This window comes from Drosophila hydei, unplaced genomic scaffold, assembly GCF_003285905.1.
Source record: "Drosophila hydei strain 15085-1641.00,03,60 unplaced genomic scaffold, DhydRS2 tig00008114-arrow-pilon, whole genome shotgun sequence".
Classification (NCBI taxonomy): Eukaryota; Metazoa; Arthropoda; class Insecta; order Diptera; family Drosophilidae; genus Drosophila; species Drosophila hydei.
The window spans coordinates 3,779,656-3,793,423 of NW_022045827.1; the positions used below are offsets into that span (position 1 = coordinate 3,779,656).

The following is a 13,768-nucleotide window of genomic DNA, read 5'->3' on the forward strand; positions in this document are numbered from 1 at the left end:
TTCAAACATTTGACTAGCGTATACAGCCAACTATAGGCAGAATAAAATGTTGATTATAGTATTTCAGATATAGCTAATGATTAAGATAGAGGTTTATTGTTGGAAAGATTCTACAGAAAATGAACCTAAGCATTAAAAGTTGCAAAATTTAATTATTGCTAATTGAAGTTTGCTGGTTAATGAACTGTTTAGAATGCGAGTTACTCTCGATTGAAATCTTTAACATGTGATTAACATTTGACATTAGGGCTGCTGATTTGTAGTAGAACTGTGCACCACATGCTCTGGTCTGGCCTGGCCCGCTACACTTAAGGCGGGCCCTGGGAAACGCCTGCAGGGTCTGCAGATTGCATCCATGTGCCACATCCTGCAGCAACAACAATGACACTGACGCAGACATTGACGCCGCGTGGGTATTGCCATCGAAAGAGCAATGCATTTGTTGATGCTCTTCAAGTAGGTAAAAACTATAAACGGGGCACATGTGCGCGTCGCGAGTTGGACTTGACCTGCTAGCGGGTCGACTGCGACGCTTCATGTGGGTCTCCAATTGAGACGAGGCGAAGGCTGGCGAGATTTTTAATTTTAGAGGCACCTATATAAACGTCTGTTTACAATGCGCTTAGAGGACAGTCGCATTCGCCAGGGCGCAACGTTCACGTTACCATCTCGCTCGAGCTAAGTTTGGTTTTTCGTTTGGCATCTAGTTCCTAAATCGAAACTGCATTCGTTTGTGAGCTACGCGGATTTCGGTTTGTGTGGCACATTTCTTGCCCGGAATGTGAACAAAAACCAACAAAAAAGATACAAATTAAACAAAAAATGTAAAGAAAAAATCGTTTAAGCGCAAAGCCAAAGCCATATACAGAGACACAGCGGGTGCTGGGGAGTGTTCGGCTCTGGCCATGTGGCGCAAAATATGCGCATAAAAAACAAAGTCCAAACAAAAAGGGCGCAATTTTATTGCGGGCGCCGCGATGCTCCTCACACACAGGAAAAAAACCAACAACAAACAGCTGGAAAAAAGTTTATGAATTTTTTGTGCAGGCGCGTGAAAAATGTAACAAAACAAAAATAAAAAACCAAGTAAAGTAAAAACAAAAGCAGATACTACGCGAATGCGAGTTGTATTCAAGTTGTATTCCGGCAACCACGCCCGCCGCCCACCACCACGTCCCCTTCCGCCACACCGCTCAGTCACATATAAACACACTTCAGTGCGCTTAAAAATTGCTTTATTGCAGTTGGACTATAAAAACGCACGGCAAAAGTATTAAGCACATTCGCCCTTCCCAAAAAGTACAAAATAAAAACTAAATAAAAGTAAAAACCACCAAAGCCAACGAGAAACAGGAAAATTTGCAAGCCACAACCGGAGCGCAAGAAGCACAAGGATACCAAGGATTTACTTCTAAAACAGTAAAAGAAATAAAACTTAACAAAAAATAGAAACAAAATACCAACTGAATAGTTGGATATGAATTGCCCCGCAAATTGCAGTTAGAGTATTGTGTAAAATGTTTCGCTGCAATTACATTCAGCATTATCATTATTTAAGTGAAAAGCAGGCGGGGTAAATGGCAAATGGAAAATGGAAAATGGAAAATGCGTAAAACGGTAGCCGCATCACAAAGTAAGTAACAATAAAGACAAAAGTGTATTGCCCACAAATGGGTCTTAAATTGTTCATTTGGCCTTTGAGAGTTCCATGCTTCCTTGCATTCAATAGTATTTACATAAGCATATGGAATGTAAAGAAGTATGGAGCGAAATCTGGCGAAGCATCGTATAAAAGATTCGTATTTTATATTATTGAGACATATATAAATTATTAAGTACAAATCATTTACAATTTTAATTTTATTAAAAAAAAAATAAAAAAGTTGGCTTTTTAAAATTTTGTTATATATAAGTATACAATATATATATCAAATATATTCACACAGTATTTTAAATATATTATTTGATGTATAATACATTAAATTATTTTTTTTTATATTTAATCTTACTTATGTAACTATACTTATTTTATAAAAATAATAAATAATTTTTTATATTATATAAATAAGCATTTATATATATTTAATAAATTTAAAAATATTTTTATACAGAAACATTTTTATTATCCTTTCGTCAAGGCCAACTGTGAGAAAACAGTGAAAAAATATGAAAATATCTACCAAATGGTAGCACTTATATTTGCCTATGGAGTGACTCATGTTAAAAATAGCAAACGAGCAGCAAACATTTTGAAATATGTGAAAAAATATTTGTATATTTTTACACATATATATATGAATGCGTATATATGGATGTAGCCATAGCTGTAGTTGCCGCGTATCGCATTTCGTTGTATCTATTGAAAATGTTGTTAAAAATAAATTCAAGTGGACGAACCATTTGTGGAGCATGGCAACAAATGTTGTTTAGTTAAGTTTGCTGCACATATTATATAAATAGTCTGCTTATGTGAGTGTGTGTATTGTGTGCTTGTGTAACTTTTATCCAGGGCTTTCAGGGTTTTGTGGGCGCGAGCCAGTTCGAATTGCAGTTAAGCACAGGACAGCTAAGCCCCAAACATGTGCAGCAAAGTGGATTTAGCCAGCTGAAATTATCGCTGGGTGCCGCAAGCTGAGGGCTATGTGGCGCATGTGACGCCATCCAACGGCGTCGGTGGCTATAACTTAATGCAATTAATATGCAAAATCGTGACACACACACATACACGCACACACGCGCGCATCCAAAGAGTGTAAGGAACACGTGCACAGCATGTGCGGAACGATGCAGTCAAGCAGGTTCAGGTTCAGGATCGTGTGCAGCAACAGTAACGAATCCAGCCGCTAGGAGTGTGGGTCGTGGGCGTGGCCATTGGTGTGGGAGCCATCATCATCATCATCGTCGTCGTCGTCGTCGTCGTCGTCGTCATTGCTGTAGTCGGTGGAGCGCATTAAAAACAGCGCAGCGAAGGCAAAGTGCGCCAAATTGATGAGCGTCACGTGCGTTTTGCTCACTTTGTGCCACGCCTGCAGCTGGCGGTGTCATTCGCCATGTGTGTGCGTGGGTGGGCATGTGTGTGTCTGTCAGTGCTATCAACTTAGCGGCTTTCTTCAATTGTTTTTCGGCTGCTTTTACAGCTATAGTTTTTAAAAATTCCAATTTATGAAATAGAAAACTTTGAAAAAGCTGTTGATAATAAAAATAAATTTATAGAATTGAAAGAAGAGAAAGAAATCAATTGTTGACCATTGACGTTTAGAGCATTATAGATTAACGCCTACTAGTCAGAAGCTCAAAGCCAAACTACGTCAAATTAGTTCAATTATATTCCAAATAATATACATAAAAGATCTATATCTTAGAGATTTTATTAAAATATGTATGTACTTCATTATTTAAATTAATTTAATATTTCAAACTGCAAAACCTTTTGATTTTTCATATTGTAGGACTAAGGGAAATAAGTGAAAGTGGTCAGAGAAATATCCTGAAATATTCTGCATCCAAAAGAAACAAGATGCCACCAGAAACTTGTACACTATATGTTTTATGTACAAGAGTACAAAATTTGATATAGGAATTTTAATTAGTTCTTTATGTACACAACGCAGACTCGCAACTTCATACAGAGTATCTCCTAGTCAATCTAGATTTGTTTTTAAACATTTAACAATCTACTTTTATATTTGACTGAGCAAACAACATCAAAACCTTTCGCATTTGTTCAACAGAAGTTTGCTTATTTAGCTGCAAATACTTAGCTTCTTTGCAGCTAAATTCTACAGCTGTCGCCCTAGTTCTTCTCTAGACTATTCAGTTATAAGTTTTTGTTGCCCTTGTTGCTTGCTGCTTGCCGTTGTTGTTGTTGTTGGGCTGCTGATGCTGTTGTTGCAGGACAAGTCGTAAAAGTAAACAGAGCATGTGCTGTAGCCACAGTACGCAGAGAGCAACCGTAGCACCCATAGTTCTCGTATTACTCGTTGTATGAGTTGCATGCTATAAAGCGCTTAATTTTTTTTACGTGTGCGCAATTTCTACAAGGTGAGAAATATGGCAAGCTATACAGGTGGCAGTTAGGTAGAGGGGAGTAGCTCTTGATTTTGTGCAGTCTATTTATATGGCTCACTCGCACTAGCTCAATGGTCACACACACACACACACAAATGCCATCAATACACACAAAACACACACGCACTGCGACTGCTAAAGCCGTTGACAAATATTTGGTGGCAGGCTGAGCTTGGGCACAAATTGACCCACATTTCGGACATAAGCGCTGACCGCTCGACAGACGCTGCTGTTGGTAATTTCCACGCCCCCATTGCGCTGCTTTAGTGCTAGGAGCGGCATTAAATATTTTGATGACGCCCGCAAAATGGCAAATTAGTTTCAATTAAATAATGTTGTCGCAGTTTAGACACAGCCCTACAGACGAGTCTCTTGCACTTCAGCTGCCACCCCTCGAGGACACATAGTGCGCACATCCATGCTGAGTTCATGCATAACGCAAATGTTGGGCATGTACAGCGCCGCAAGAAGCAACAACAGCCTTGTCATCGTGCTCGTCCTGGCATCCCAGCATGTCCAGGCAATAACGATTGTGGATTCAACATAATGCCCTCATAATTACTGCACACACGCCTCAAAGTGGCGGGCAGGGATGTCGCCGGCCAATGAGTTGACAGCACATTAGAATCTCGTTCCATAACAACCCGAGTCGCAGACCCAGACCCAGACCCTGAAACCCAGGCCCCAGCCCCATTTTGTATCCAGTCTCTGGACTGCAATTTGCATTAAATGTGCGCTTTGTGTTATTAATTTAAAGTGTTCTCATTTCTCATTAAAATCTATATGTGTCTGGCCTTGCCTTCAATCCTCTTGACTCTAATTGACGGAGAGGCAAAATATTTTTCACTTAAAATATGTGCAATGAATAAATTACAAATTTTTGCTCCACTAAATTTACTTAAAATTGAAGCACATAATTTTTAAGTGGGTTTTCTGCAGTGACTTTTAAGCGCGAATTTTGAGGGAAAAGCGAAACAAAGGCATCTACTTGTTGCTGATAGGTACTTGGACATCTGTCCTGTGTTCTATCAAATACTATAGTAAATAAATATTCATATCTTGTACGTTCCAGCTGTGGTGGTTACGTGTTCAAAATTATATTTAAACATTAATGTCATACATTTGTCTAACAGACTAAAGAAATTTTATTGATGTTCAAATTAAATTTAAAAATTTTATTATAATATAAACTTTAGCAACTCTTAAAACCGTCGATATATTTAATTATTTATCATATATATTTATTATATTATATATATTTATTATAAGGTATCTTTTTATGTTTAATTAATAAAGTATTAATTTTGGGTATTTACCACAAAACATAAAAAAATTGTTAACATATAGATTTCATAATTATTTATAACAGACAACAACGTAATTTAAAATGAATTAGATCAAAAATAAGAATAAATATAAATATCTATGTATGTTCATATGTGCATAACAACAAAATCAAATGTGTAGAACATGAAATAAAATTAATTTCATATTTTTTATGCATTTTTGGTTGATTTGGTTTTGCACTTGGTTGCATTTGGGCACGCCCAAAACGAAAATTAAACTGGACAAGGAATCAGAATGGGATTAGGGCCAGGTCATTGCTGTGGCTTTGTGCAACATTCAACAACTGTAAGAACTTGACATAAACATAACATGCAAAAACAATGTAAGAGCACAAAATTGCCATTTATAGAGTGGGATAGAGTTTTAATCTATTAGTTCAATACTTCATATACCCTCTCAGCAGTGAATATATGTAAAAAGGAATATTTGTATCATCTATCATATATCATTTATAATATACCATATATCACATATCATATATAATATATCATATATCATATATCATATATCATATATCATATATCATATATCATATATCATATATCATATATCATATATCATATATCATATATCATATATCATATATCATATATCATATATCATATATCATATATCATATATCATATATCATATCATATATCATATATCATATATCATATATCATATATCATATATCATATATCATATATCATATATCATATATCATATATCATATATCATATATCATATATCATATATCATATATCATATATCATATATCATATATCATATATCATATATCATATATCATATATCATATATCATATATCATATATCATATATCATATATCATATATCATATATCATATATCATATATCATATATCATATATCATATACCATATATCATATATCACATATCATATATCATATATATATGATATATATATATATCATATATCATACATACATATCAACACTTGTATAAAATATATTTTTAAATAAGCTGTTAACAGGGTATATCTCTAGTCGTGCAATGACCACTACATCACTCATACTCTTTAAATGTTTAGCCGATTGTTTGACAAATTTGCATTTTGTTTTGCGGTTTGGCAATTTGCATAAATCAATGGAAAATTGTGCACAATGCAGTCGAGTATCATATTTCTAATTATGTGTACAGCATTTTAAGTTTGTGTAATTTATGTAAATTGTTTATTTGTTAAAGTACTATACCCCACTCTTTTGCACTCGTCCCAGATTACAATTTATTTTTATTTTTTCACATTTATTTTAATTTTGGTTTTTTTTGTTTTATTTTTTTTTTTGTTTTATTACTACAAAGTGCGCAGTAATTTAAGTGGAAAATTAATTAAGCTATTTAATAGCGCAATTAATATTAATGCGCTCGTATAAACACAAACGACAGTTTACACGATTTAATTATAGATTAGGTTTGCAGAATTATATTATTCACATACCCTGCGAGCGTAGCAAACTGGAAGGGTATGATGTGCACTTATGCGTGTGCAAGGAGGAGGCGATGAGACATGCAGGCCGATGTCTTAGGGGTCTATCCCGCACCGTCGATAAAGGGTTTCAATTAAAACTTGAATGTAAATATCAGAGGGTATAGCTACAACGCTATATTCGATATATATGTTCATATATCTATCATAATGAAGGACAGAAGATAAAAATGGTAAATCTCGACCCAATCAGCATCTTTGATTTATTTTTACGTAGTTTCTATACCTCACAGTACACAGATATCTGACAGGTAAAACAAGTTCGATTTTTAAATAAAACTTATTGTGACCGATAGTCAAAAGTAATTTTCTGATTGCGGGCGAGTTGCACTGAGTTTGAGGTTTAAATTGTATTACAATGTGTACTTGATTTAACTAATTTCTCGGCATGTCCTGTTTATTATGGCAATTAATAGAGCTCTGCGTTCTAATGCTAATGCAATTTGTACACAATAGGGCGTGGCAGATACGTGTATTGTGCGATGCACGCAGTAAACTCTTAATTGGAATCATCTTTTAATTGCCATATTAAGCACGCTCTATAAGTACACACAGCGAATATAGACACACACATATGTGTATATATATTTGTATACATACACACACTATACACACATGGGAAAGCAATTATGCATGAAGACGGTATTTAGTTGAAATTGATTGCGCACGACACACACACTCGATTGGTTTAGATATGGAACGTAGCTATACACACATATATATATATAGTGAGAACGGGAGCGGTAGTGAGACTTGTCAAGCAAAAGTTCGATGCATTCAGGTGTTGAGCTCCGAGGGTGTGTGTCTGTTTACGTGCTGGGTGTACACTCAATTAGACAGGTTGACAGTTGAACAAATTGTGCAAGGTTAGCCGAAATTCAGTTCTGCACTTGGCAACAATTTGGTCAATTGATAAACTCCGTTTGATAAGCTGAACTTGAAGCATGCTAAATATTATATGATATAATCATTGTAATTCACATATCTTTACTGCTCTGTCGATGCTTTGCTTACGGCAGTCAAGCTGACATCCTGATGATACAAATTAGTGAAGGTGTAAAGTGTTCTAAAGTGTTATATTATAAGCATGAAGACATGAGGTGAGAACTATCGATGCGAGCACATATTTGACTGGATGTTAAATTTAACTAATGCAGATGACTCTAAGAAGGATAGATTTAGTTCAAAACTATATTAAGAATTACTTAGACTTATAATATTAATACTTATCGATATTAATATTATTTTGAGCATTACAAAATTTAAGGAACTCATAATGCTTTCCTAATCCAAACTCTACCTTGAGCCAAGTCATTGTAGTCTTGACCAGGGCTGAAATTGAATTTCGATATGTGCTTGGTAATAATCCAAGAAATCGTGCCAATTGCTGTGTTCCATTTGCAGAGCATTGCAATTATTAATGCAAAATGCCAAATTGCTTAAATTAACATGTGTGATATAAGTGTGTGTGTGTGTGTGTGTGTGTGTGTGTGTGTGTGTGTGTTTGAATGTGTATGACCAAGAGGCAGTTATGGCCTCGAAGTGCCTACGAGAGCTTCATTTATTACTGTATTTATGTGCGGCGTAAATCAAGTGTGCAAATGGATTGGAATTAATAAATGCGTCTGGACGGAGCAGCAGCAGCCGCAGCAGCAGCAGCAACAGCAACAACAATAATTGTGAATAGTTGCTTGTTGCTGTAATTATGGAAATAAATAAAAGAAGTAGCATTGGCAAAGCCGAAAAAATATGGATTACAAATAGTCCATGAGCTTATGCGCTGCCAATGCCATGCGCCCCCCAAAAAGTATGCCACAAAAAGGGGCATTGTATTGCAATATATGCACTCGTGCACACACACAGATAGATAGAAGAAGATACACACAGATGGAACGCCTGCACTCTGTAATTTGATTTTAAATGCAAGTTTTTGTTGCATTTGTTTTTTTTTTTGCATATTTTATGTTAATTAAACTTGTTGCAACAACTTTTTTGTGCATGTATCCGTGGCCGCAACTTGAAACCAATTACGTTGTAATCATATACATATATACAGAGGCACGCACACACACAGAGATACACACGTGCAGCGCCTCATATACTGACAGCTAGTTACGCTGCTTAATTCCTCTGACTCTCCAATTCTTCTGCCTCATACTCACCCACACTTGGGCGTTTGTTACTTCGTTAGCTAGTTTTGACGTGGCGCCAACCCAAGCAGCAGCAGCAGCAACAGCAGCAGCGGCAACAGTTCGCTCCAAGCGTGAAATAACTTCCGTTGCGAATTTTATGTTCGCTGCAAATTTTTATTCACAAAATGCACAATGCGCAGATAACTAAGTGTGTGTGTGTGGGTGGGTGGGTAGGAGTGGGTGTGTTGTGTATGTGAGTGGGCATCAGGCATCATCTACAACTCACACATGCACACATGTGTGTGGCTTAGTTTTTGCTGACTGCGTTCGCTTGTTTCAGTTTTCTTTTATATGTATATTTTTCTGCCATTCAGTTAGCTGGGAATGCGTTTTAATGAGCTTCAAATTATGATGCGGATGAACCAGCTGAATGGTAGCTGCTTCAGAATTAGATTTAGAAAGCTACGATATTAAGTATCAGCTGAATGGTAGGTGGAATTTTCGAAACAATGAAGCCATTTCATTGAATGTAAAGAAAACAAAGAATTACTAAAATTTTCGAATTAAGTAAAAATTTTTCAAACAGAATAAGTTTTCAGCTGTTTCAAAAATTCAGTATTATTACCTATGGTAAAGAATGTATTTTTTGGTATTCTCACTTTCACCTGTTGGCCTTTTTATAGTTGTTAACTGATCCATCAAAGAGCATTCCACAGTCGCCTGCAATTGATTTGCTGCAATTCATTACTATTATTAAAGGCCGCTTGATTTCTTTTTAGCTCCTCAAGCACCACACTTATTGCGCACAATTAGCTATAAACTCTCGTTTATCTTAGCGTTGCGGCATTTATGCATTTTGGCAATTGAAATTTGATGTGCGTTTGCTGTGATTAGACCATAAACTAAGCACATAATTCTGTTAAATTGAGAAATAATATTAAGTGCGGCAAATAAAAGCCACAGAATATGCGAATTGCCAAAATGTTTTCCCACAAAAGGAGGCAACATGCAAATTAAGAACGTTGCACGAAGCACGAGTTGTCGTTGCATGTTCTACAAACACACACACACACATACACCTTGTGCTGTGTTGAATTGCGGTGCAACATTTCCATTGTGGAGGACAACGCAACTAACGCAGTGAAAGCGCCTGAAGGCAGGCTGTGAAAATGTATTTACCAAAGTGTTGAAATGTTGCACAATTTAAATTAAAATGACTTTGTCGACTCGTTTGCCACATCCTTTGGCTACTCGCACTCGAATGCTCTTACGCAAATGGGCAACAATTTTCATGTATAACTTTTAAAGGCGAAGTTAAGAAAATTATTTAAGGTAATTTTAACTTTATTTTAGAAAATATTTTTATTTTTTAATATACAATTCTCATCTGTTGCTTAAAGGGTATTTTGATACTATTATATTTTAGTTCATGTTTAATTCTTGTTTTATTTTTTCTACGTCCCCCCAAAGTTTGTAATTATTTTCCTTCTTCGTTTGCCGCAAGTGTGAAAATAAGCACAACTTTTTTCGTCTCAAGTCATTTTCCATGTTTTCCCCCAAACTGTCGGTTTCTCTCTCCCTATCTCTTTCTCTCTGTCCATCTGGTTTGCCTCTGTTTTTCATGTCTGTTTTTTGTTGTTTTAACGCTGAATAATAATGTTGGTAAAAGTTTTTTATATCGTAGCTTGGTCAGGTGTGTGCTTGGACCAGCTTGCTATCAAAAATATATGAAGACAAAGAATTTGTCGTGGTGTTTTTTGCGTTTAGTGTTCAACGATTTTCAGTATTTGTTTTTTACTGTATAACACTGTGAGGTTTGTGTCTTTGCTTAAGTTAGCCTAGACACGCGTTGAATCCACCACCATTTATGAAAGAACGGTCAACGATCTCAATTTGACAGAAAACCACCACCAAAGTGATAGTAAATAAGAGAGAGAGAGAGAGAAAGAGATGGAAAGATAAAGAGAGAGTAAATGTGGCATGCGGAGGGGGAGTTAAGGTGGTGTTGGACACAAATAACAGCTGCATTCTATGGAAAACCGGTTTACAGAGAGTGCTGTGATGTTTTTATCAGTGCATTGCGAGGGAGCTGGCTGTGTAGACGGATTTTCATTTTATGTCTAACAAATTTGATCAAACATATATATACAAATATTTGTGAAATGGCACTCGACAATCATTTCTATAAAGTCAGATGCTACTATCCCAATATTCTGGTAAATGTGAGGCGTGTGCTAATGAGTGGCAATTGCACCTCGCCCGAGCACACCATGACACTCGCTCAAATACGTGGTAAGTTGCGCCGCCCATTGTCTAATTGGAAAGAAAAATGTCTTAAGGTAACACTCTCTTCAGCTGGCTACAGGGAACTAACAGATGAGAAATTTCCCAATATGGGCGATCCACGCATTGAGCTGTGCTTCTTGCTCTCAACGCCATACATTGCTTGCTTTGCCAACAATCACGGCACGTTCCACTTTTACCTCTTGCAGCAACCTGAAAACAAAACTTAAATTTTGTGTTCATGAAATATTTACGCCGTGCAATTTAGTTAAGCTTTATATTTTGATACAAATAAATCGTGCTAAATTGTATTTTTAATGCTACACTTACTATGATTATTAACATTACCCTGATCAATATCATTATTATCATTATCGTCATCAATACTATTATCAATCGTGATCATTATGATCAAAATTCTTACTTTTTAAATTGTTTTCTTTTGCTTAGACTACCTCGTTAACCGAGTAGGTTATAAATTGAATTTAATATTTAGTCAACTTGGCAGCGACTGTTGCCACAGCTGCCAATCTAGGCCATTGCACTGACAATGGCAAAACAAGCCGCAAATCCTACAGCCACACACAGACAGCAAATAATTGTGGAGCAGCAGAGAACACATCAAATCAAATGAATATGCGCCCGCAGATTTACATACAGTAAACAAATACATATGCATATGTATATGTATATGTGAAGGGCCAAAAAACGTGACCATAAAAAACATAAAACCAAACAACAAACAAACTCACAGAACACAGAACTGAACAAATCAACAAATAAACAAACCAACTGAGCAAACTGAATCAAAAAACCGACTTGGCCACACTACAGGGACATGGGCAGAGAGCTGGGGTTAGTTGCTGGGCGAAAGGGGTGAGACATGTGGCTGGCTGGCTGTCTGTCTGCGTTGGGTCACGCAGCCGCAATGGAGCCAAAGCAAAACGTAATGAAACCAAATGCCGTACCGAAGAAAACCCCAAAACAAATTCATTACGGAACTGCACCTCAGGGGGTGATAATTCGATTCAACGAAAACTTTTGCTGATTATTTATTGCTATTGCCCGATTCTCGGTCTCTCTCTCTCTCGCTTTCTCTGTCTCACTCTGTTGGGCTCTCTAGTGCTGCCGCTGAAGTTATCCCCGTGGCGTTTAGCTGTTAGTGTCATAAAATGTTTTGTGGCACAAAACTGGGCACTGGAACTCATTATTTTGTTCATTAACACTTTTTGCTTTTTTGTTTCTGTTTCGGTTTCTGTTTCTGTTTTTGTTTCTGGCTTTTGTTATTTTCCGTTTGGTTTTTATACACTTCGCAGTGGGCATTATAACTTTTTACGAAACTGTGTCTAATATAATTTCGCATCATTAGTGAGCCTTTTTATATATTATAAATGTCTGGGTACTCGATTGGAATGAGAAGCTGTTCCGAAATGAGTTTTTTGTTTTGATTAAACTCTTTCACACTTGGTTGGGCTGGTTCTTCGCTAGGCAAGCAACTCTCTAAAGATTTTGATTTTGGCTATTTAATAGACTATTCTTTATAGTTTGCATAAATTCAACTATTTTTTAGCTGAAAAACCTTTGACTATTAGCTAAGATCACACTTTAGTATACATTTAACAGCTTATCATAAAATTTGATTGTCTGCAAGGGCATTAAAACTTCAACCCATAATAATTGCTCTAACTTTTACTGCCTTGATGTAGAAGTCCTGCTGTCCCATGCTAAATTATGCGCCCTTTGATTTTCATCTTATTTCGTTCTGTTTTTTGTAAATTTGATTTATGCGCCCAAAAATATATATAAATATGTGAATTTATGAGCAAATATAAAGTTATTTCATGTCTATTTTTATGGCTGGTTGTTTTGTGGCTTAGTTTTTTGTTATATGCAAATATTTCTTATCTTTAATACAATGTGTGGCTGTCGGTGCGGCTGCCTGCTTAAGTTTTATTAACTGCGGCTTTAATTCATTAGTAGAAGTGGGCAAAATTTGGCTAAGACTTCGGCTTTTGTGTGGGCCGGCTCTTGGCCATTTCGGCGAGTTATGGCACTTGGCTCAGTTATAAAATGTTATCGACGGCGCAGGTTTTTATGTTTTGGGGTCAGATAAATGTGTTTATTGGACATTTTGCGGCCAAGTCGTCGGCCGGGATGTTTAATTTTTGTGGTCCGTTTTTCTTTTTGTGGGATTTTTGTGGCCACCAGCAACGGCAACATCTGAGATAGAAAACATGTTTACGACACGCAAACGCAGTTCGGGCAGATTTGTCCTGGGATTAGAACAAAATGTTAAGAGCTGCTCATTAAGAGGCTAACAGAATGTGTGCGAATTTACGACCATCACAAAGGCAACAACAGCTCTCAACTAGATAGTGCCACGTGAAGACGAAGAAGAAGAGCCCAAATGCGAGTGTTCCATTAACAAACT

The 13,768-nt window shown here is 36.4% G+C and overlaps 1 protein-coding gene across 1 annotated transcript; it reads left to right on the forward strand.

Moving 5' to 3' along the window:
- Positions 1 to 11,163: 11,163 nt before the first annotated feature.
- LOC111594243 lies at positions 11,164 to 11,616 on the forward strand. Its single transcript, XM_023307454.2, has 2 exons — positions 11,164 to 11,346; positions 11,410 to 11,616. The coding sequence occupies exons 1-2, from the start codon at positions 11,217 to 11,219 to the stop codon at positions 11,565 to 11,567; spliced, it is 288 nt and encodes a 95-aa protein (XP_023163222.1). The 5' UTR covers positions 11,164 to 11,216; the 3' UTR covers positions 11,568 to 11,616.
- The last annotated feature ends 2,152 nt before the right edge of the window (positions 11,617 to 13,768 follow it).

Bases quoted from the DNA above. Each gene is read 5' to 3' on its own strand.
- LOC111594243 (XM_023307454.2), top strand. From the start codon at position 11,217: ATGGCACTCGACAATCATTTCTATAAAGTCAGATGCTACTATCCCAAT. The intron at 11,347-11,409 runs GTAAGTTGCGCC...CACTCTCTTCAG, and splicing joins GACACTCGCTCAAATACGTG to CTGGCTACAGGGAACTAACA.